This window comes from Pygocentrus nattereri, chromosome 23 (assembly GCF_015220715.1).
Source record: "Pygocentrus nattereri isolate fPygNat1 chromosome 23, fPygNat1.pri, whole genome shotgun sequence".
Classification (NCBI taxonomy): domain Eukaryota; kingdom Metazoa; phylum Chordata; class Actinopteri; order Characiformes; family Serrasalmidae; genus Pygocentrus; species Pygocentrus nattereri.
The window spans coordinates 4997345-5021072 of NC_051233.1; the positions used below are offsets into that span (position 1 = coordinate 4997345).

The 23728-nt window shown below is 43.9% G+C and overlaps 1 protein-coding gene across 6 annotated transcripts in view; it reads left to right on the forward strand.

The window, feature by feature from the left end:
• Positions 1-23728, forward strand: part of rgs3a (regulator of G protein signaling 3a) — a 318323-nt gene that overhangs the window by 213796 nt on the left and 80799 nt on the right. For all 6 annotated transcript variants that reach the window (XM_017720342.2, XM_017720344.2, XM_017720343.2 and 3 more), the window contains one exon: positions 18355-19239. In XM_017720342.2, coding sequence (XP_017575831.2) covers positions 18355-19239 — 885 coding nt within the window. The remainder of the gene's footprint in view (positions 1-18354; positions 19240-23728) is intronic.

The window sequence follows — 23728 nt, forward strand, 5'->3', positions numbered from 1 at the left end:
GAGAAAGAGAGATAATAAAGTAGACAGGGGGAGAAAAAAGAATAAAGGAGAGGGAGAGACAACATGAGTGAAGGTGACAGAATGAGAGAGAGAGAGCGTGAGTGAAGGAGTCAGAGTGAGAGAGAGAAAAAGAGAATGAGGGAGAGAGAGCGTGAGTGAAGGAGACAGAGGGAGAGAGAGAAAAAGAATGATAGAGAGCACGAGTGAAGGAGACAGAGGGAGAGAGAGAAAAAGAATGATAGACAGCACGAGTGAAGGAGACAGAGGGAGAGAGAGCAAAAGAGAATGAGAGAGAAAGGGAGGGGAGAAAGAGAGAAAGCTAACGAGACAGTGACATGTAGGAGAAAGAGGAGAGAACAATAGAGGTAGAGACGGAAAAGCGGATAAAGGAACTCTGTCAGTTTGTAGCATTGACTTGGTCAGGAATGTTCAGGTCAGCTCTTCTACTGGATTCCAGTGTAGCTGGCAGTTTAGACCAGGACTGCCCGCAGTTTGGCCCAGTTTGATCTGACCACACCCCATCACCATCTCTCAACAAGAGAACAATTCATTTTGCCTTTAAAGTATTTTACTTACGGGATATTGTACTAAGTTATTAATGAAAGCTCCATTTGAAACTTGATTTGCATGTTGTTTTGACTTTTTGGCCCCTAAAACAGTTTAAAAGCTAAACATATGAAACATTAATGCTGAGTGAGAGTGGATTTCAGGAGAATAGAGGGAAAAGTGTTGTGACGTGTGTGTGTGTGTGTGTGTGTGTGTGTGTGTATGATGTTATGCTCGCCCACTTTAGGTTAGGAATGAACAGCAGTAATGAGTTGAGGATGTGCATCAGCTCCTTAACTCCAGCCCCTCCTAATTCCAGCTAATTGCTCACTCACTGTCCATCTTCAATTACATTAGGCCCCGGAGGACGCCACACTTACGCAGAGGCGCTTTACTCACTTTCTGGGGGTCTCAGCTAACGCCTTTTCCGAGACATGACATCACTGAGCCAGTAACGTTTTGTTCGAGCTGTGCTTCTCACACAGATTCACTTCATAAAAAAACTGGCTCCACCAAACGACACCCGACATTTTTGCGCACAAAAAGTGAGCTATAGTGAGAAAAGTCGGCACGAACCTCAAAACAAGCTGTGTTTATCTTACGACCTCACAGTGAATTCAAATCAGATTTCATCATAGTTTGATTTCATTTCCGAGCAGTTCAGCACATTTATGTTTACCGTGTTTGAAAAGCAGTATTTTAGTGTTAAAATGTTAAAAATGAGCGCAGTCCATAGTGAATAATGCTGTATTTGTCCTGCCCTGTAATCTTCGAACTGTTCGATGTTGGACCAGCTTTACTGGCATAAACCGATTCAACCTAACGAGGGAGTTGTGGTCGTTTTTTATTTAGATATCGTCGCGTTTACAGTTTCAGTGTTCTTAAAAAAGATGTATTTCCAAAGGTTCATTAGTAAAGGCAGTGGTTCTATGACAAACCATGAGTTCTATATGCAACCATTTCATGTTTTGTATCTCCATTTTTGTCGTATTTTGGCAGAATTTAAAAACGCCTAGTGCTCTTTACACTGTCCGTAAATTTCATGATGAATGGACCAAACGAAACGGACCAAAATGGCTTGGAAAAGTCTGGTTCCATTGACTTACATTGAAAGCAAGGTGTGTTTTTTCCTTCTCCTGTAAAGTCATCAGGTTGGAGAGAGCAGGTTTTGTTCCAACAGCAGCGATAAGTCATTATTGTATATAAAATACAAATAGTTGATAACATTCCTCAATAGGTTGGATGGGAATTTTGCTGAGAGTTTGTAAAGCTGCAAAAAGATGCATTAGTGGGCGGGGCATGGATTTCAAAATCAGTGCTGTTTAGATCGCTGCATTTAGACTGATTTATTGAGATGCAGTGATAATATTAGAGCCAATGGTGTGAAATCTCTACAGTTCTGCGCCACACAACCGGTATTCCTCTCCTCTGTAACGTTTTCCTTCAAACCTCCAGAGATTCCTATTCACGACCTGAACCGTCCAACCTCCACCTTATGTTATTGTCAAGAGCCGGTGTTTCTGAATGCCAATGCTGCCGCTCGTTAAACCACACGTGCATTATTCATTAGGCTGCTCATAAGAGTGCAGCAGCTGGAATGTCTGGTTGCGAAGGAGGACGAGGGTGAGGTCAGATGCGAGTGAACGAGAGAACGTGACGGCAAAATGCCGTTAATGACCATTTTTCATTGGCCACAATGACGACCCTGTGCATCATCCTTTGGGTGCCCTTAATCGGGTTGTGTGTCTGACCTTCAGGGTTTGATTAATAATGCCTGACTGGAACCCCAGCCACTCCCCCCCGCTTTCCCCCCAAACCCCCACTTTGTCCTCTTCTCTCTAGGAAAGGACAAATATATTGGGCTTCAAAAGCCATTTCTGGAAGACTGTCTCCAAGGGCTGTGAAAGTGGAGCAGGTTGGCTCCTTTATTGCTGAATTTTGAATTTGTCATGTCTCGATTTGGCGTGGATGCGAGGTGGTCACGGACGACTCCGGGATGCAGTGAAAGCTGAGCAGGGATGGGTATAGTTTTGAAGAATCTGACTGACCATATTTCTGGGGGTGAGAGACATATTATCACTACATCAGTGCTAATATCAGGACCTGGATGATATGAAAGCTGTGGAGCTGAAAAAGTCCAGTGTCTAAATTCTCAGTCAATTCTCAGAAGGTTTTCGTCTCGTCAGAGGTGTCAGAAGTATAACGTGTAATTAGAGGTGGACACTGTGACTGTGATATATTGTCGTTATCATGATACATTTTGCCACGATACAATTTCCTAAGCATACTGTCACGATTGGCCCCTCCCAGTTCTTCCATGTGCTTTTGTTTTGGTCTAGTCCATGTGCTTTCTTTGTTTTGATTCCTTCCCAGTCCAGCCCCCTTGTTTTCTGACTCTGCCCCTGAATGTTTACTTGAAGATTGTTTACTTGAATACTTGAAGAGTATTGTTTGAATTCTTTGTTTGTTTCGTTATGTCCATCCCTCCTGCTCCCTGTGTTGGCTCAGTGAACTTGGACTGTATTGACCATGACCCTGGATTTGCCCCGAATAAATCTCACTTGTCTCCGCACATGCGTCCGCCTCATCATCGCTCCCTCCTGTTACACATATTGAGTCTATCAACTACATTTTTCATTCAAATGAGGACACAGTTAGTCCCGTTTAATGAGATTGTGTGTGTTAAATGTTGAATAAAAATCATATTCATAGTTTATGATAGATACTTTTTATTAAATGACTGCAGTAGAGGTCATTTGTCTGTTCCAACTTACCAAATCTAAGAAAAACGAAATATTATTATACATATTGTGCATTGTGGAGAAAATATCAAGTATCATATTATATTATTGGCCACATCATCCAGCTCTAAGCAGAAGTGTTTTTGGGGGGATTTTTTTCCTATTTTCTCCCCCAGTTTAGTCACATTTATTTCCACCCACTAGTTTTGACTCCCCCAATAGTGGCAGTCATGGGCTGGAGGTTGGGGAACCAGCCCTGTGACCGGAAGGTCCCCGGTTCGATCACCTGAGCTTATAGTACGTGACTGAAGTGCCCTTGAGCAAGACACCTTACCCCCACCTGCTCTCCGGGTGCTGCCTGATAGGGCTGCCCACCGCTCTGGGCAAATGCGCTCACTGCCCCCTAGTGTGCATGTTCACTAGTGTGTATGTGGTGTTTCACTGCACATATGGGTTAAATCTGGAGGTGAAGTTTCCCCATTGTGGGACTAATAAGGGTCATTTAATCTTAATCACACAGTAACACTAGTGCTAGGAGGGTGAAGGCCAGCACAGGCTTCCTCTGAGTGCTCCACATCTTTTCAAACTGCTGCTAAAACAATGTCTTTGGCCAGCTGAATGCGCTCAGAGGAAAGCGCCAACAGCCATCCTACCCAACATCACCAGGGATCAAACTCACGATCTTCTGATGATAGGGCCAATGCTGCTTCAATAGGGTTGCGCCACTCATGAGCAGAAGTGTTTTTTCCCAATTTAGTTGTCACCTGAACATCACTCAATGTCTGCCCATCACACAATGCTTCCAAGCTGAGAGGCTGAAGGTTAACAGGTGCTTCCCCTGTTACACACATGCGTCCAGTCCCTGCATTGTTTTAAACCCTCCTTAATGCAACATTAGTGGACAGCTCAACCCACCTGGGAAGAACTCTGCTAGCTTAACGCTGAGTGATGGGGGAGAGAGTGTCCAATGATGTGAGGCCAGTTTTGCTCTCTTGGACCCCTGGCCATGGCTGGCTTGTGCTGTGACCATGCTTAGATGGTTGCAGGAACTTGGAGAACTTCACCACGTGCCATTTAATGCGGGAAGTCAGTATCAGTGAGCTGATTTATCAGTCGAGTCCTGGTTGAGTGAATGAATTAATGAGTTCGTTAATGAAGGCATGAGTGACGTTGGGAGGCTTTGTTTCGCAGAAATGCTGAGAAGTAATCCCAGCTGAACGAATATAAAGAAAAATATGGGTCCACTTAAAACCATATCTTCTAAATCAGTGTTTTTTGAGTTTATTGAAAGGAATGCAAATGTAGATCGTTTCTGATTTACACTCCGCAGGAAGTCTTAGCATTTTAATTTGGAATATTCATTCGTTTTGACGTTCGCTCAAGTGTGTCCCATTGCTTCTCTTCTCCTCTGACAACATTAACTTTAGAAAATGACTTACTGCCTATGGGCCGTTCATTATTGATAATTATCGCCTTGTGATAATGCTGGTTGCTCCTAACGAACGACGTCCTCGGCAGAAATCAGTCATCGTTAATCGGCCTGATGTGCGTGAAGCGCTGATAGATTAATGGAATCATTTTGCTCCGCTCACTCGTGAGAACTGTTTACATCAACAAAAATGAGCTCGCTTTAATTCGTCGTGTTAGCAAAGCATGAATTGGGTTATTTGGTGATTGTGGCGGTTATTTAGTGATTACGGTGGCATTCCATCCTTTCCACAACCGACGACTGTGAGCAGCGTGAGTGCATCTGTCTACATCCTCTCATTATCCGGAGTAATCCGCTGGACGCATGTCCTCTCCACACTGCCACATTGGTATGCTTGACACGTTCTGTGTGTGTGTTTGCCCCGGTGCTTCATCCAGGCCCTTTTGGTAATACCCCTAACCTGACACTCCTAATGCGGCTCCACGCTATGCTAAGGATCGATCGCTTCCCCCAGCTCTCTCACACACCCGCTGAGCAGCCTGGCCAATTCGGCCTCGTCGGGGAGAGCTGAGCCGTCGGGACTGCAGCGAATTAAGCCTGAACTCCCATCGATTCCCGCGCCACATCCGCCTTAATGTCAGCCAGCATCGGATCGGGGTTTGCTTTCTGAGGACAGCCGTGTTACGCTGGGAGATCTGCTCTTTTAAAGATTATATGAAGCGTTGAAAAGCAGCAGAATCGCATCCGTGCTAATGACTAACAGCTGTCCACTGAATGATAGGCTACTCTAAAGGGACCAGTTAGGAGGACGGTCAATTAAAGCTTGAAATATGAATTAAATTACATGTTATTTGGGCTGTTTATTTGTGTTGATGTTTCAATCAGTTCAGGCATCTCGGGATGCCAGCATATGCAAATCAGTTGCTGTCAGTATGGGAGGCTGAAGCCTTCCTTCTCAGGTGTGTGAGCCCTAATGCTGGGATGTGTATTTGTATGTGACTGTGTGAAGGAGTAAGAGTGGCCTCTACTGTCCATTGCCTCCCTCAGGGAATGTCGCCATTCACGATCTCCCTGGACATTGCTCAGGGGTGGGACTGGTCAGGGTTGTGATCGGACCCAGGCCCTATAGCTCGTACATCTGCTTTGCAAGCCATGGTTTATGCATGTTCTGTCACGTATCTGCTGACAGCTGGATTGACATCTGATATGATTTGATATGATATGATGTGATATGATGTGATATTGTGCCATGTGAAAATTTTCCTCACACATTTATGGAAGTGCTAAAGGTCGAAAATGGGATTTTTACAATGTGGCCCGGAGTGACCTTAGTTTGGACTTCACTGTTCCTGTTTTAAGTGATATGCTACCGCACTAGACTGGGTTGGTGTTGTAGTTAATCCAAGCTGGGAAGGTTGAAAATGTACCTGGTCTATGAAAACAATCTGACTTTCCACATGCAATATACGGTGGAGTAATGCAGTATAAATATAAATTGAAATTAATAATACACTAAACTTCCACATTTTAACAGGTACAGTTGTGCACTGTGATTTCTCAGTACATCGAATCAGAACCCGTGGAGCAGGGATCAGCGACACAGTGCAACTCCTCTTCACCGTACACTATAGCTTTATAGCCAGATTGGATTAGTTTATCAGGGGAGGTAGTTACATTTGTACACATCTCCTACTGGTCTCTGTCATATCCATATGGCAGAATAAGTGAGTTTCTAGTGGGTTCTATTTTCTACGAACCCTCTGCTGATGCTCTCCCAGTGTAACGGGGACAGAGACAAAGATGGTCCTTCAAGGTTCCTTTTGTAAAGACTGTGGTACTGAACACTCACTGGCATGACGTTGGCGAGTCGCCACCCTTAGACTGTTGTGTATTTGCACAGCTGGACTACTGAGTGGCTCTTCATAGGAAAAACCACCACCTGTATATTTTAATGTCTCACATTTTTCTCCTTGTGTCCCTCTTTTTTACGGAGCCCTGATGGTGACATCTTGTACAAATAAAAATAATGCATGGCCACTACTTGGGAATGGAATCCTAATGTGTGGCCATGACTTAGTAAGGTATGATCTAGTTCCCACGCCTTACAAAGTGGCAGCCACGCATTAGGATCTCGTTCCCATGTGTTCGTAAGTCCACAGATGATTATCTCAAGATGCCTTTTTTTTTTAACTCGAGATAACATGTTAACTAACTCACTATTTCAAGATAGCATCTTTGCTATCTTGAGATCACAAGATAATTAACTCATTATCTCAAGATAACAACTTCTTATTTCAAGAAAACTACGGAGCCACACTGATGACATCTTGTATGAATAAAAATGTTGCGTGGCCACAGCTTAGTAAGGCGTGGTCTCCTTCCCACGCTTTACTAAGTCATGGCCACGACTTAACTCATTCCCACACCTTACTAAGTCGTGGCCGTGCATTAGGGTCTCATTCCCATGCGTTAATAAGGCGGGGCCTTGCATTATTTTTATTCATACAGGATGTCATCAACTCTTTAGATAACATCTTTGCTATCTTGAGATCACATGGTAATTAACTTGTTATCTTAAGGTAATAACTTCTGTTATCTGAAGCCAACAAGACTACTGATTTTTTAAGATTAAAACATGTCATCTTGTGATAACAAGATAATTAACTCGTTATCTCAAGATAACAATCCAGAAAATATGACTACCCTTTGGCCTCTCTGGACTTCCGTACGTTCTCCTCACTTCTCTTTCTCTCCGTCTTTCTGAGCGTAGTCTGTTCAGACTTGTCTAGACTCTTAAAAAGGCTCCTGGTTTTGGACGATCTTTAAACTTTATAAAGGGATTTCCACTCTTGCATCTCTTTTACTAAACCATTCCTTCCACTTTAAAGGGTTTGATTCCACTGTGGACATAACAAGGTCAAGATGCTGATTTGGGACCACTTGAACCTTTTCAAGCTGGGATTAATTCAAATAGAAGCTTTTTTCCTATATCCAGCTCTCTAAATGCTTTCCACATTGTTCGGTAAAATCCAGTCATTAAGACTGCAGAGTACTTCCTCGCCTTCTCTGTAATTGGATGGAAGAGTGCTCGGGGTGTGTAGGCTCTGCCGATGACCTGCTTCTTTTTGGTAAAGAGACAGAGAGGAGAGTACGAGGAGACTAAGCGGAGACAGAGTGGAAAACTGCAATGATACAAGGAGCTCACAGGGAGGTGAGAGCGAGTTCAAAGATCGAAGAGCGTCCATATGCCACAGGTCAGATAGTGCTCTTCTACCATGCTGCTGCGCTTCCACTGTGGGTGGTGTGTCTTATGCACTCACGAGCCACGAAGCTGTGCTCTGGGTTAACAGCCTCTCAGGCATCAGCCTTTCTGGCCTTTTCAAAACGGGAAGGGAAAATAAACCTCAATAGCTGTTTTCAGGAGAGTTCACTCATCTCACAAGCCAGACTCCTGCCTATCGTCAGTGAGCCTGGCGGGTTTCCATGCTTAACGTGGCCAAGAACGACCTACTAATGTGGAAGACCATTAGTCGGACATACAGAATGACCAAATCAAAGTGGTTTGTGTTGGCAAACATCCAAGGAAATCTTATTTAGCCGATAAATTCTTTAACCTCTTATGCTGGTTTGCATATTTTGGTTTGTCCGTCTGAATTTACGTGACCAAATCGTAAAGCAAACTATTCAGTAGCTGCATGAAATAAATGTCAATTTTTATTTGTAAAAGTTCCCCAAAAATGAACAGAGCATGTGTTTTAAGATCTACACTTTTCTATACGCTCACAATTTACTGCTGAAAGCCAAAAATCTCAGACGCTCTTTGTGTTGTTTTCTACAAGTGATGTTTCCAGAGCAGATCACTGAAGAGACGCCGTCTGTTTATAGTTTAGAGCCCAGATTTGGGGAAAAACGGGTCGACTTTCAGTAGAAAAACAAAGTTCAGCTTCTTTTATTATAAGGGTTTAAAATGACGTCACCGTCTATTAGACTGGAGAGAAGAGCTACAGCCTCACACGACGCCCAGCTTCTGAATGGAGCTCAGTGAATATGAACGTTATGAAGAACATGATGAAGTGCGGTTTGGAACCACCGGTGGCCTCACGGAGTTGAAGAGGTTAAATAAAATTTTGACAACGCATATCTTCACTATTATTTTATTTTACAGGTCATGGTGCAGGAACGAGTGCAAGCGAGGGTCTGTAAAGAGTGAGATGTAAGAACAGGTGGATTAAGCTGACAGTAAAGCTCTGATGTGCTGTTAGAAGAGGAAAGGGACCACTGTTGATGAATCCCCTTTATTTCACCATAGACTGCATCTCACCAGCAGCCAGGGTTCGTCTGGAAGCGGACCACCGCTCAGCTGTCCGTTATAGACTTGAATATGTGTCGAGTTTTCACAGACGTCAAAAACAGAGCGAATTAAAGAAAAAGTCGTAGGTCCACGGCAAACAAGGCGGGTGTGAAGGCACCCTGAGAAACTTCTCCATCTCTGGCTTGCAGAAAACGTTCACTTCCCAATTCTTAATTATTACGACCACCTTCTCGTTTTCATGCTCATTGCCCATTTTATCAGCTCCACTTACTGCATAGCTGCACTCTGTAGTTCTACAGTTACAGACTGTAGTCCATCTGTTTCTCTGATACTCTGTTACCCTGTTCTTCAGTGGTCAGGACCCCCATGGACCCTCACAGAGCAGGTGCTATTTAGGTGATGGATCATTCTCAGCACTGCAGACACTGGAATAAATGACCAAATCAACTGTATGTTTAGGTATAGATAACCTCTCATGCTAATTATATGCAGTAAACAAATGTTAAACCTTATAAACAACTCAAAATATATTTTCATATGCATCTTCAAGCATATATTAAAAAAATATTTATACTATTTGTGGTTAGTTGAATAGCAAAAATGGTTAAAATGCCCATCTTTAGGAAACAGAAGTGTCTTCCTTCTTAGTTTTTTGTCTTCTTCCTGGGCTGACCTCAGAGCTGCGGGTCAGTGCTCTGCTTACGTTGCCCCAAATCATCCACATCCAGTCTTGCTCTCAAAGTATTTTCACGCTCTTTTAGAGAGACTCTATCTTTTTGTCTTTTCTGTTACGCTTTCAGAGTGAGCTCTCTGAAGCAGAAGCTCGAGCTCAGCTGTGAATAGCAAACAGAGGCCAGTGACTTTCTGACCAGCTTTAAAAAAATGCAAGATTTATTTATAAAGCGCCTTTCATAAACTGCGGACATTCAGAGTGCTTTACAAATGAGAAAATGCAAAGATAATTCAAATTCAAACTTAAAAAGATGTAAGAGACATCTAGAAACTAAACATGACTATTCAACTGCAGAAAGGTTTGTTCCCTCCAGTTAGTGATGAGCTCAAGGCACTTACAAAGTGAGTCACGGGGACCAAAGTTGTTTGGGAAAAGTGCCAGGTAGACCTACCAAGTATCATCTGCATAGCTGCGGTAAGATATCTCATAGTTTTGTAGTATTTGGCCATGAGGAAGCATGCATAAATGAAATCAGAGCGGCCCAAGAAGTGAACCCTGAGGTACGCCACAGGTCACTGCCGCGCTTTCAAAAAAAATCTTTTCTGTTTCAACAAAGTAGTTCCATTGTTCCTTGCAGGAACCTTTTTGGGACAGTTCCTGAGAGTCCAACCCAGTTCTCAAGTCTATCTATAAAAATTTCATGGTCAGTGGTATCAAAGGCAGCACTGAGATCGAGCAGTAACAGAACAGATAGTCACAGCGACGAGGTGAAGTGTATTAATTTCTTTTATTTCTTGGAGGATGGAGTGCTGATGTTTATTGCAATGGCGTGCCCTCTGTCATCAACTCCCTGAAAACCTTTTAGAGCAAAGCTGCTTGGGAACGTTCTTGTATTTTTTATGTTTCGTTTGCGCTTAAAAGGGTTCACCGCTTCAGCAACCCTTTTAGGCCCCAAAACAACTTTCCAACTTCTGTCCATTTCCCTTTCCTTCCATTTACTCAGCCATAATGAGTTCTTGCCCTGAATGAATAATAAATATGCTCGTTTCCATCGGCGCCATCAGACGCTTGTGTGGGTTAAATTAAATCAGCATCCTCACACAGCAGATCAGCACCGCCCAATCACGATTATGACCGATTAATGATAATTGCTTCCAGATAGTTTTCATGCTGTCAGGCCACGCAGATCATGCATCTGCTTTCATTGATTGTTTGTGGCTGGTTCGGGTGGTGATCAATGGCTCTGCTCTCATCTCAGTATGTGTTTGGAAAGTGATGAATAAGATTTATAGAAGGCGGTGTCGTGGGAAGAGTTTGTTCGTGGTTGTCCACTTACTTTTAAGGGATTTAATGGATGATATATTTTAAAAATGTGATATGTATCTCTGCAGTTATGCGCCACCAGACTGTCAGATTAGTCTAATATCTGCTGTAGCTCCAATTATGTATAAGCTATTTCTTACTGCTGTCATTCAACACATCAATTATCATTTCCGTGTTGGAGGCCAGCGATATGGCAAAAATATTTTTTATCACGATACTAGACACTTTTTATCAAATCAAATCAAATTTATTTGTATAGCACTTTTTACAACGGATGTTGTCGCAAAGCAGCTTCACAGAATTCCAGAAAAGACAGAGTTTTAACAAGAAGTGTAAAACCCCCCAGGTGAGGGGGAGGGGGGGGCATCCTCCTCTGGTCAAACTAACTACAAATGATTATACTACTAATATTAATAGCAGTAGTATTAATAGTACTAACAGCTAGGAGTCTATGAAAACACCAGTGTAGGGTGGGCAGTTGGTCCAAGGTAGGTGGTGGTAGCTGGGGCGTGGGCAGCTGGTCTGAAGAGGGTAGCAGGAGGTCCAGTGTCTGGCCGGACATGTGGGGGGGTTGCATACTCGGAAAAAAGACATTTTTTACAATGTAACATGTTGACACCGCAATATTTCATGTTCCCGAATGCACTGCAGTAACACTGACGTGGTGGTGGTGGTGTGTTAGTGTGTGTTGTGCTGGTCTGAGTGGATCAGGCACAGCAGTACAGCAGCTCATGACTGCCTCCAATAACCACTAAATAACTACTCATCCAAACCACCCCAAACCCCCCACTCTGAATCTCTATCCCTTCAGAGAACTCGGTTCCGCGGTTCCAGAGCCCAACGCGCCAGGGGGGTTGGGGGTTCTTCCCTGTTCCAACACATGGCACTGGGCATCGTGACCTCAACCTCATGGGCGGCTGATCCAGAGAGTCTCATTCTATTGACAGTGCTTTTCTATGGAGATTATACAAGCAGTGTGTGCGCCGCTGGAAGTCTGAGTCAGCTTTGGCTGCACTTTATAGTAGCCGAATCAACCTGAATCAGTAGCAGATGTCCGGGCTTGGAGAGAGGCCGGGGACGTGCGCTTAACAGCGCAGGTGGTGCTTCTGTCCCACCTCCTTGACATTCCCACTAGTTCGCTGCTAGCACATCACTTGCTCATCTCAGTGCAACCTGGCAGGCCTCCACGGCACCCAGTTCCAGCGCTTCAGGAACTGGTTCTCGTTGTTGTTGTTACAGCGTACTTGGCTCATCAGTTCAATAAAGCAATCTCCTCACTGTTTTGCTGGGAGGTGAAGGGCGTTTGGCAAACCGAGCCATAAATCTGCAGACTGAAGGGACATCTTTCCATAAATGCATTCACGCGCAAGGACGTTTGTAACCTGCAGCCTTCAAAGAGGCCTCTCGAAGAGCTGGTTTAATTCCTATCTTTCTGCTTTGAGATTTCCTTTTTATTATCATCTGCCTTGCATGAGTGCAGCAAACAGTTATTACTGCATTTCCTGTTGGAATGGGAACAGATGGGTTCTGTTCCTTTTCATCTTTGGCTTTTTGGACTTTTTTTCCACTTTCGAATTAGAAGACGGGACCTTCTTTAATTCAAAAGGATCTTGAAAGCGATCCAGCTTGTCCTGTTTTTCATCTGCCTCGGTGAGGAGGGGAGATGCATAAGGGAATGCGAGAGATGCTTCCTCAACACAGCACAGAAACTAGCTCATCAGAGAGAGGGACGGAGAAGAGGGAGAGAGAGAGAGAGAGGGAGAGAGAGAAGAGAATCATCTGACAGGCTTCAAAAGGGTACTCTTCTGGTTCCCCGTCCTGATTTCCTCTGGGTCTTGGTGTTGCGTAGGAACGTCTTACAGGCCCTAAAAATACCAGCCGCATCATGAGAGACCCCTTGCCCTAGGATACGGGTCCGTCCATGAGGGTTCAGGGAGTACGGAAGCATGTGCTCATATGTGGCGCGTGTTCTCTGCAGCCTTGTGACTCGTCAGTCCTCCTGTGAACTTTAAAATGTCACAAAGCGCAGAGAAACTCGCAAAGAGCAGGAAGACCCGTTAAGCGCGGATGATTTTCCCACATAGTTTGGTGGAGCCCATCAACTTGAACAGGCTTATGTTATACTAGTTTATGAAGCCACCTTTTCATTGATTTCAATTATAGTCCATGTATAGTTCAGGAAAAAATACAGAACAAAAGTTCTGGAGCATTTTTATTAGTCCAATTATATTGAAATGGTCACATATCGTCAAGGACAGCTTATCAGCACAGATTATACAGGAAACTAAGAACATTGTCACATTTTTTCTTTAATGGATTCAGGACCTTTTTCTCTATGAGTTTGGTACATTTGGTCAAGCACAAGCTGTGTTTGAGCCCATGAGCAGTTCTGGTCCTCCTAAAATCAGTGGTCTGGGGTTTGCTTCCAGCCAAATCTCCATTGTGCACTGGTCACAGCGTAAATCAGTATATGCCCGGCATAAATCGGTATATGCCTGATTATAAAACGAATAGTTCCAGTCCTAAAATCTGATTGGCTGAGCCGTGTTGGAAGCCATCGTGAAAACCATGATGCACCACAGCTATGACTGCATCACAACAACTGATCTCTGTATTACTGCCCCACGCACGATGGCGATTTTGTGACCAAAAAATCCTTAGAAACTTAAAGTGTTGGCCTTAAACAGTGCTGTGTTATCATATGTTCACCTTTTTTATTGTTAATTTTTAAAAACCATGAAATGTCTGCAGTATAACTCAGTGATTGGCGACCGAGCTTTCTTGTCCCTTATTCTGCAGTCAATGGTTACTTAGCATCGATATCGTACTCTATAGGAACTACAATTCTTGATGGGATACTTATGTATATTATTATAATAATATCTTAAATAATGATCTAAATCATTGTGTATTTTAATATATTATATGTTGCCTGTCATTTTATAAAAGCAATAAGCCACTCGAGCCAGCTGAGCAAACAGGGACGTTTTGAGCCTGGATTTAAAAGTGTCCAGTGTTGAGGCTCTTCTAATGCTCTCGGTCAACTGGGTCCATTTAAGAGCAGCACAGTAGCTAAACCCTGTATTCCCCATATTTAGTCTTTACTCTCAGCAGGCCTAACCGACAAGTTCCTAATGATCTGAGAGTTCTGCTAGGCTCATATCGCTGCAGCAGATCAGAAAAATATGCTGCTCTTGCTCCACTAAGCCATTTATAGACCAGTAATAGTGCCTTAAAGTCTATTCTGTAACAGACTAGTGTCCAATTTAAGGATTTAAGGGGGTGATGTGGTCCTTCTTTTCCTCCTAGTGAAGCTTTAAATCATCTGAACCTGTTTGTCTTTTTTGGGAGTCCAGTTAGGAGACCACTACAGTGATCAACCCTGCTAGATATAAAGGTGTGGATGAGTCTCTCCAGGCCTGCTTTAGTCGGAAAATCTCTAATCTTCTTGACGATGAAAGTAACTGATTTAGTAGCTGCTTTGACGTGACTGCACCAAGGTTAGATTGTAGTTCTTCAGACTTCAGCTCTCAAATCCAGACAGGCAGATCGTCTGTGCCTTTCGTGGCTTTTCTTGAATATATTAATCCCTGTTATGCTGACAAAGTCAGCAGGGAGCATTTCGAGAAGCTATTTTCATCCATTTAGTTAAAGAAAAGGCCCGGAAGCTTCAGTCAAAATCCAGACTCATTTAGAGCGGAAACTAAATGAGCACGTGCGCGCTCGTCACTGAACGTGGCCTGAGGCGTCCCGGCTCGATAATTACATGGTTAGTGAGTCTGTGAGGGATGGTGGGACATTAGGAAGAGTAACCATTCTTTGCCCGGACGTTGGAGAAATGAAATCCGGCAACGGAAATGTCTAATAGAATTGGGTTCATCTGGGCTAATCTTTGCCTGGCTTTTTGAAACGTGAACCCTGCAAAGTGCCTCGCAATCCAATCACTCCACACGCAGCCGAAATAGCCACTTAGACATTAGCTAAGCTACAAAGCACCATCGGGGAAGCCACCATAGCTGTAAGAGATGCAAGCTAGTGTCGAATGTATTTCGACGTAGAAATGAAAGATTTCAAAACTTAATCTCGGCAAATTAGGATACAGGTCTGGAAAAAGGAACATGACTTTGTAGGCCTGTTAACAGATTCTGGCCATGAAGAGGGTGTTGTCTGTTTAAGATTCATTGGTTTTGCTTCACTTGGTTACTAATGGAAGAGTCCACCTGGAGCCTGTCATATGCTTGGATGAAGACACAGCTTTGGAGAGAAACTCTCTACTCCTCTGTCTCTCTCTCCTTCTCTCTACCTGTCTTCAGGAAGAGGCAGAGCGACAGGCGGAGTGCTGGGGAGCTGGGTGACATCCCAACACTAACATTTTTGGCAAATAATCTCATGTTTCACTTGTTTGTCAGGTAATAAATGCGTGCAGACACTTTTGGCATAAACTGGATTAGTTCTGAGAGAGATTTCCTGAAGTAGATCGTCTCCCCCGCAGTGTTCTGGCAGCCAAAGAAACCGATGGGAATGGGCTTCGAAAACCCCCAGAATGAGGTGTTTTTCTAAAAATGGGTTGAGCATAGAGACTCACGCCTTTGGATTTGAATTTAGGCATGTTGATGACAAAATATCTATTTCAGGATCAAACCTAAAGCGATCCGTGGATTCTTCGGTGCTCCAGACCGAAACTTGCTCCGTATTTAAGCGCACCGTGGCGTGAAACACCTTCGGTTTTTCTCTTAAGTGTGAATCTTAAGGGTAAGTTTACGCTTACCAAGGGGAATTTGTTAAGGATGTTGAGTAAAATCCCCCAGATGTTCCTCTTAGCTAAGGAAAAACACTAGTCACATTACAGGCAGCCTGATTATCCGTTAATAATCAGACTAATGGCTTATTCGGGAATAGAACATGTCCATGTATACACCTTGCTGAGAACTTACACTATTCCTATGGAGGTCATTATAAATACACTATGTCCCATTGAAAACTTTGTAGTTCTACAGTTACAGACTGTAGTCCATCTGTTTCTCTTATACTCTGTTACCCTGTTCTTCAGTGGTCAGGACCCCCGTGGACCCTCACAGAGCAGGTTCTGTTTGGGTGGTGGATCATTCTCAGCACTGCTCGTCGACGTCGTGGTGGTGTGTTGGTACAATTATTAGACACTCCTACCTGGTCGGTCCACCTTGTAGATGTAAAGTCAGAGACGACAGCTCATCTGCTGCTGCACAGTTTGTGTTGGTCGTCCTCTAGTCCTTCATCAGTGGTCACAGGACGCTGCCCACAGTATGCTTATTAATTTAAAAACTACAGCAAACTTACTGCAGTGCTGAGAATGACCCACCACCCAAATAGTACCTGCTATGTGAGGGTCCATGGGGGTCCTGACCACTGAAGAACAGGGTAACAGAGTATCAGAGAAACAGATGGACTACAGTCTGTAACTGTAGAACTACAGAGTGCAGCTATACAGTAAGTGGAGCTGATAAACTGGACATATATATACAGCATGCTGTGTCTTTTTAGGTCCTGCCAGGGAAGTTCAGAAAATTAACTGTTTGACACTTTTATGGGTTCTGTTTACATTCACACCGTGTACACAGGGCCGCATTAGTTCCTGCACAGTGGCTATTATCTGTTGACACGGAGACATGCTGTAAATGTTTCACTAAACCTTCGTCGCTTATGACCTTTTTGATGCAGCATATCTCCAGCCATGTGGCGTGGAACAAATGGGATACTGAGAACTACAAATCAGGCATAAAAGAATACCTCGGATTGTAGCAGTGCTCCGCCGTTCCTGGAAAGAGCCAGCTGACAGTACACAGTAGCAAGGTTAGCTCACGTGAGAGAGAGAGAGAGAGAGAGAGAGAGAGAGAGAGAGCCAGTCACTGGGGATCAGAGGACAGCCTGTCAAAAAATTTGGAAGGTCTTTTCCAGTGGCGCTGGCTTTTGACATCCGTGCATCTGCTATAAATATGATGTATGATGGGCAGTTTGGCTGGGTGTGGGTGAACGTTGTTTTGTGTGCTCTGCATACAAACCCTTGTACTCACCGCTCATAGCTTGTACACTCACTGGCCACTGGCTCTGCGGTCCTATAGGTCTACTATGTACAGTTGTGTGCAAAAGTTTGAACAGCCTTGAGCTAATGGCATGTTTTGAAGTGAAAGGTTGACACAGTCTCCACAGCGAACGCACTTGTGCACATTTTAATGCACAGTTGCTGTTTATTTGCTGAGATAAACATAGTGGAAAAAGCTAAATATAGGCCATAACTTTTGCACAGTAAATATTTTGCGATGTTAAATTCAGCAAATGAATGAGAATTGTGTAAATAAAGTCCTTGTGCAGTAAAAAGTCTCATTTGTTCGCTTATTTTCACTCTCTGGGTGTTTTGACAAATTCTTTGAGGGCTGCAAAGTAATCAGAATAGTGATAAAAAGAAAGAATAAACAAGAAAAACAAGTGTAAATAAATGAAAACAATAAAATATGTAAGAGTGCAAATACGTGTACATGATACTATGAATAATATAGTGATTTGAATATATAAGCACCCATATGTGACCATATGCATTAAACAACTCTGAGCAAAGGGTCCCAAAAGTGATACACATACGTGTATGTAAACATAAACACAGCAGCTGCACACACACACACACACACACACACACACACACACACACACACACACACACACACACACACACACTCATAGTTTGGTTTGGTTTGCCCAGACAAAGATTAAAATAACAGAGCTTGTGTGCAGTTTGAACCACGAAAATGGCCTTAAGTAATGAAATCCACGTCCTCAGGCACTTCCACTCAGTGTTAAAGGGCAAACCAACAGCAGATTATACAGTTCTACAGTCGTAAAGCTATAATTTGTGCCAAAAACAGAGCTGCAAGTGCACTTAGATCTACTCGAAACGTGTTATCAAAAAAAAAGAATTTGTATTTTCAGAATTTTCTGAATGAACAGACTTCTTTGGTGTGTAATGCTCAGTTTCAGCACGTACTTGTACTCAGTACATGTCACTTCATGTGGTTGACTTCCATTTTTATCCTCACTGGCTGCGTTTTTTCTAGACTCAAGTGCAGTTTGGGGACGTGTTGCTTTCCAAAATGTTTCTAAGTGATGAAGTTTTCTTGAAATTGTATGTTTATGTAATGTTACGTTCATGTAAGTTCATGTCAGTTGTCATAAGCAGCTTGCGTAGATGTCAGGTAGCCTTACGAAGACTGCCCCAAGTGTTCTTCTCCTCCTTCAGGGCGCTTTTCCCAATCAACAGATAATTGACCTCATTCTGGCTCTGCTCTGTCTGTTTCCTCAGATGCTGGAGCCCAAACTGGACGAACGTTGTGATCCGGGGACTCGTCGGCGCCCCTCAGAGGATGAGCGCTCTCTGGGCAGCCCGTCGGACGCCCCAGCCACCACGGCCAGCAGCCCGCAGCCCAGCGAGCTCCTGACTCCGCTGGACGAGACGCGACACCTGGTGCCTCCAACACCTCCCCCATCCACCGAGGGAGAGGACGGCAAGAGCAATGAAGGCAGCCTGAGCGAACTCTGGAAAAGTGTGGAAAAGGAGGACAGAGGTGAAGAGGAGGAGGAAGAAGAGATGAGGAAGACTCTGACAGAAGAGGAAGAAGAGGATGGAGGAGAGGAAGGAGAGGAATTCTGCAAGTTGGAAGAAAAACAGCAGCTGCAAGTGGATGAAGACAATGCCTCTGAAGCTCCAGACACCAATGCGCCTCCATCTTCCTCCTCCTCGTCCTTCGTCATCCCCGAACTGCGTCTAGATCGCTCCTTCAGCGCCGACGCCCTCTCCTCACCCGCCACGGATGAAGAGTACGATGAGGATGACGAAGAGGATGAGGAAGAGGAAGAGGAAGAGGAAGAAGATAGTGACGATAACTTCCTGGAGCGCAAAGACAGTAAGCGGAGAAGCATGGTGGAGGGAGTTTCCTGTGAAAAGCATGGTGGGGCTGGAGGCCTTAGCGTCCAGAACTCGCTCCGCCGGCGCACGCACAGCGAGGGTAGCCTGCTGCAAGACCCCCGCGGCACCTGCTTCACCTCCGACAACGCTATCAACTGCCTGGAGGCTGCCGCTGCCCACAAGGGAGGCTGGACTCTGCCCTCACCCAAAACCCTGAAGAAGGAGCTGACCAAGAATGGAGGGTCCATGCACCAGCTCTGCATGCTGTTCTCAGGCAGGAAGGTGAGATTTTAGACCCTTAAGTTAAGTGATACTTTTTTAATCCCACAAACGGGGAAATTCCACCTCCTCATTTAACCCATCCGTGAAGTGAAACACCACATACACACTAGTGAACACACACACTAGGGGGCAGTGAGCACACTTGCCCGGAGCGGTGGGCAGCCCTATCCATGGCACCCGGGGAGCAATTGGGGGTTAGGTGTCTTCCTCAAGGACACCTCAGTCATGGACTGTCGGTGCTGGGGATCGAACCGGCGACCTTCTGGTCACAGGGCCAGTTCCCTGACCTCCAGCCCACGACTGCCCCAGTCTATATTTCATATATGCCAGTAGTTTCACCCACTGGCACGTCCAACTTTATAGGTCCACTGTAGAGGTTTACAGACTGCAGACATCGGTTTCTGCTCTGTTTATCACCATCCTTCAACCTTATTTATCACCAGTCAGTTTCTGACCATTAGAGTCAGTTGACCAGATAATGTGCTCAGAAACTGGCCACTGATTAAAGTTAGAGGATGACTAACACAAACGTTCTAACTAATGAGCGACTATTTCTAACCGTGCTTTAGGTAGGAGTTTCTGATAAAGTTGTACACCACTGTTTAGTGTGAAAACACTATATTTACAATATTTAAAAAGATTTCACACCTAAGATTGCCTTTAATATCAAATGCATTTATACATCGTATCTCTTGCAGTCAGGTTCATGTGATAAATGGCAGAACAATGCAGCAACACATTTAAACCTCATTCAAACATTCACTAATTCAGGTGCCTGCATGGGAATGCCGTTTAAGTCCTTAAAATCCCAGCCTTTTCACAGTCACATGCAAACGTTCGGACACCCCTGGTCAAATTGCCGTGTTGAAATGTTTGATTTTCTAAGTGAAAATCCTCGACTGGGAACTTAAACGTGCACATTTTAGAGCACGGATCCTCTTTGTTCAGCATGTTGGAAGAAGTAAAGCATGAAATATGTCACGGTCAAATCTTGTGGCACGTTTAATGTGTTATGTTTTATTTTTTTTTAGCCAAAACTTTTGCACGTCCTGTGTACAAGCTATGGTGCAAACTGCAAACTGGCTGCCATTCGTTTATGTAAAAAATAGAAGTACATAATAAATGTTTGGATCTGCTAGTGGGTCCTGGCCATCCAAGGGATTCAATACAGTTGAGGGATGGATTATACATATGACCCCACCATGTATGACCATCATTGAACTATAACATTAACGTATTACAGTTCTATACACCAATCAGGCGTAACATCATGACCACCTCCTCGTTTCTAGCATCATTGTCCATCTTATCAGCTCCACTTACTGCATAGCTGCACTCTGTAGTTCTACAGTTACAGACTGTAGTCCATCTGTTTCTCTGATACTCTGTTACCCTGTTCTTCAGTGGTCAGGACCCCCATGGACCCTCACAGAGCAGGTACTGTTTGGGTGGTGGATCATTCTCAACACTGACATGGTGGTGGTGTGTTAGTGTGTGTTGCACTGGTATGAGTAGATCAGACACAGCAGTGCTGCTGGAGTTTTATCACACTGTGTCCACTCACTGTCCACTCTATTAGACGCTCCTACCTTGTCGGTCCACCTTGTAGATGTAAAGTTAGAGACGACAGCTCATCTGCTGCTGCACAGTTTGGGCTGGTCATCCTCTAGTCCTTCATCAGTGGTCACAGGACGCTGTTGGCTGGATAGTTTTGGTTGATGGACTGTTCTCAGTCCAGCAGTTTCACTGATTCACTCGTACCAGCACAACACACGCTAACACAAGACCACCACATCGGTGTTACTGCAGTGCTGAGAATGATCCGCCACCCAAACATCTTCAGTGGTCAGGACCCCATGGACCCTCACAGAGCAGGTCATAAAGTTATGCCTGATCAGTGTATATCAGCACTGTATGCATAGGTTGGAAAACTGCAGCTAGTGTAATACACAAAGCTCCAAGACAAACAACATTTTGGATGGACGTTTCTGTGTCCCATGTAATTGGTGCCAAATATCTGACAGATTCTCTTGCTCCACACTCGATTGCTCTGAGTGGGATCGTGTTATTCAGAAACAGGGAGGACGATGCAATTTCAGATTTGTCCACTAAGGGGCACTCTGTCGCTTTATTTCATGTTGTGACTTAAAAGAACCTGCGCTTTCTGTTCTTTCAGTGACCGCATGAACCCTCCCCAATATTCCTGCCAGCTAAGTTCATCACGTTTATTTGTGTACATATGGCTGCAGGCCTGAGTGAGTGTAAGGTTCAGTAAATGACAGTGTGCTGAGATTATCTGGCCTGGAAGTGACGTCCAGATTCAAATGTCCACTAAAACTCGAAGCGGTAAACAGAAAGGAGGGCTTGAGTACCTTATTCAGTCTTTTTTGAATTCCTCCAGTCCTCAAGCATGAGGGGGGATAAAATCAAAGAGGCATAGAATTAAACGGGATGTTTGTTGTTGTGGCTGTAAAGCTGATATAAAGCGGGCAACCGTCTGAACGCCCCCAGTCAAATGATGCGTTTGGCTGGTTTTTTGTACGTGTGAATAAGTTAACACATCCTCTACAGAGGACACACTTAAACACGGCATTTTTTCCCGCGTACTTACTTGCTGAGTTTAACATATTGCAGAAAATGCGAGATAAAATCTGAAATGTGCCATAACGTTGCGAAGGCAACATTTTGGATTTTATGGGATTTTTCACTATATTCCATTTGACAAATAAACAGGAATTGTGCGTCCAAATGGGCGGAAGCGTGCTCGCTGTAGAAGCCGTGTTTGCTCATTCTAACTTTCTTTAGAAAAGCACCAAAAACGTCATTTGACGAGGGGGCGCCAAAACTTTTGCACACGACTGTATGTAAACGATCTTGGTTCTGTTTGGCTGCCCTGCATGGTGCGTTACTTTAGAAGCCGTCCAGAGTGAAACACTCTCCATAGCTTAGAGCTAACGTGAATGGGCGGGGCTAAACTACAGTAGACTGAAGAGATATATAGTAGATATATCATTTTGTGACATCACAACAATGAACACTGCTCATTCGGTGTCAGACTTGGCTGACAGAGCCAAGATGCTGAGATGCTGGAACTAAAAAATACAACCCCATTCCCCAAAAGGTTGGGACGCTGTACAAAATGTAGACGAAAACCATGTGCGATGATGTTGAAATCATTTGAATCCGACATGTAATTGATAATAATACAAAGACAAAATATTGAATGTTCAACCTGATAAATTGTATTGCTGTTTTGATAATCTTGGCACAGATTTGATTGTGCAGATGCTTTTTCACAATTATGTTTTGAAGCTATAACGTGGCTGTATATATATGTATATACAGCCTATATGACTGTACATCTTAATAGTGATAATACATACACACATTCCAGTACAGTATGCTTTTCTGAACATGTTGTGGGTATAAATCGTCAGTACTTGTAAAACACCAACCAACTGAAGAGAGCGAAATTAGTCCCGTTTGACTGGAGTTACTGCAATACAGTGTGCCAAATATTGGAAAACAGACTGTATTTTGTATTTTTGACAGTATTTTTAAAACATTTTGCACGGTTGCTTCTTTTTTCGTGGTTCTAACTGATCAGATGTCAGAAAAAAAAAAAACATGACATCACAAAAACAGATTTTGGCCACCTCTAGCTGTCTCTGACCTTTGCACAGCACTTTTTACCGCACAATTAACTACAACGTCGAGATTGTTGAGTGACATCGAAATCGATATATCGGCATGGGTGGTGTATCGCCCAGTACTGCTGCAGTATGAGAGAGAAAGAGGAAAGGAAGGGGAGACAGCAGGCCCAGGCAATCTGGAGCCTTAAATGGCAGTGTTAGAATAGCAGAAGGAATGCTTCATGCTGTAGTGTGTGTGTGTGTGTGTGTGTGTGTGTGTTTGTTTTGGCTCAATCTCAGTGTAATTTTACTACCTATTGGCGTCATCAGGCTCACTTTTCTCCAGCTGTGTGCTGTTTGGAGTCCAGTCTGTAGCTATAAATGACACCACTTCTCTTCAGAGTACTGTAGATACCTTCTGACCGAACCCTGGTACAAAACATATCCATCACCAAACTGTACAGTACAGCACTGATGTAACTCAGAGAGACCCTACAGCTCTTTCCAGCTGCAATCCTTCAAATACAAAAACAAATGGAGTGAATTCATCAACAGATATTGTGTGTTATGGGCTGGTGGAGACCTCTTTGCCCTGTGTAGGACTTTTAATTAAAACTTTCTGGTTCACTCCCAGATCATGTGATGGATTTCATCCATGGTTGCTTGACATGTGGAGATCATGTGATGATACTTTTCAGAGTGGTCTGATGTGGAGAGCACTGTTTGAGAGGAACTCGAGTCACAGTTGTTGGTGATGGGAACCAGATGTTTCTGGTTTAGAACTATAACACAGAACGTTATTACATGAATTGGTTATGAATATGTTACCTGATGTCTGCATAACGTTCTGACCACCT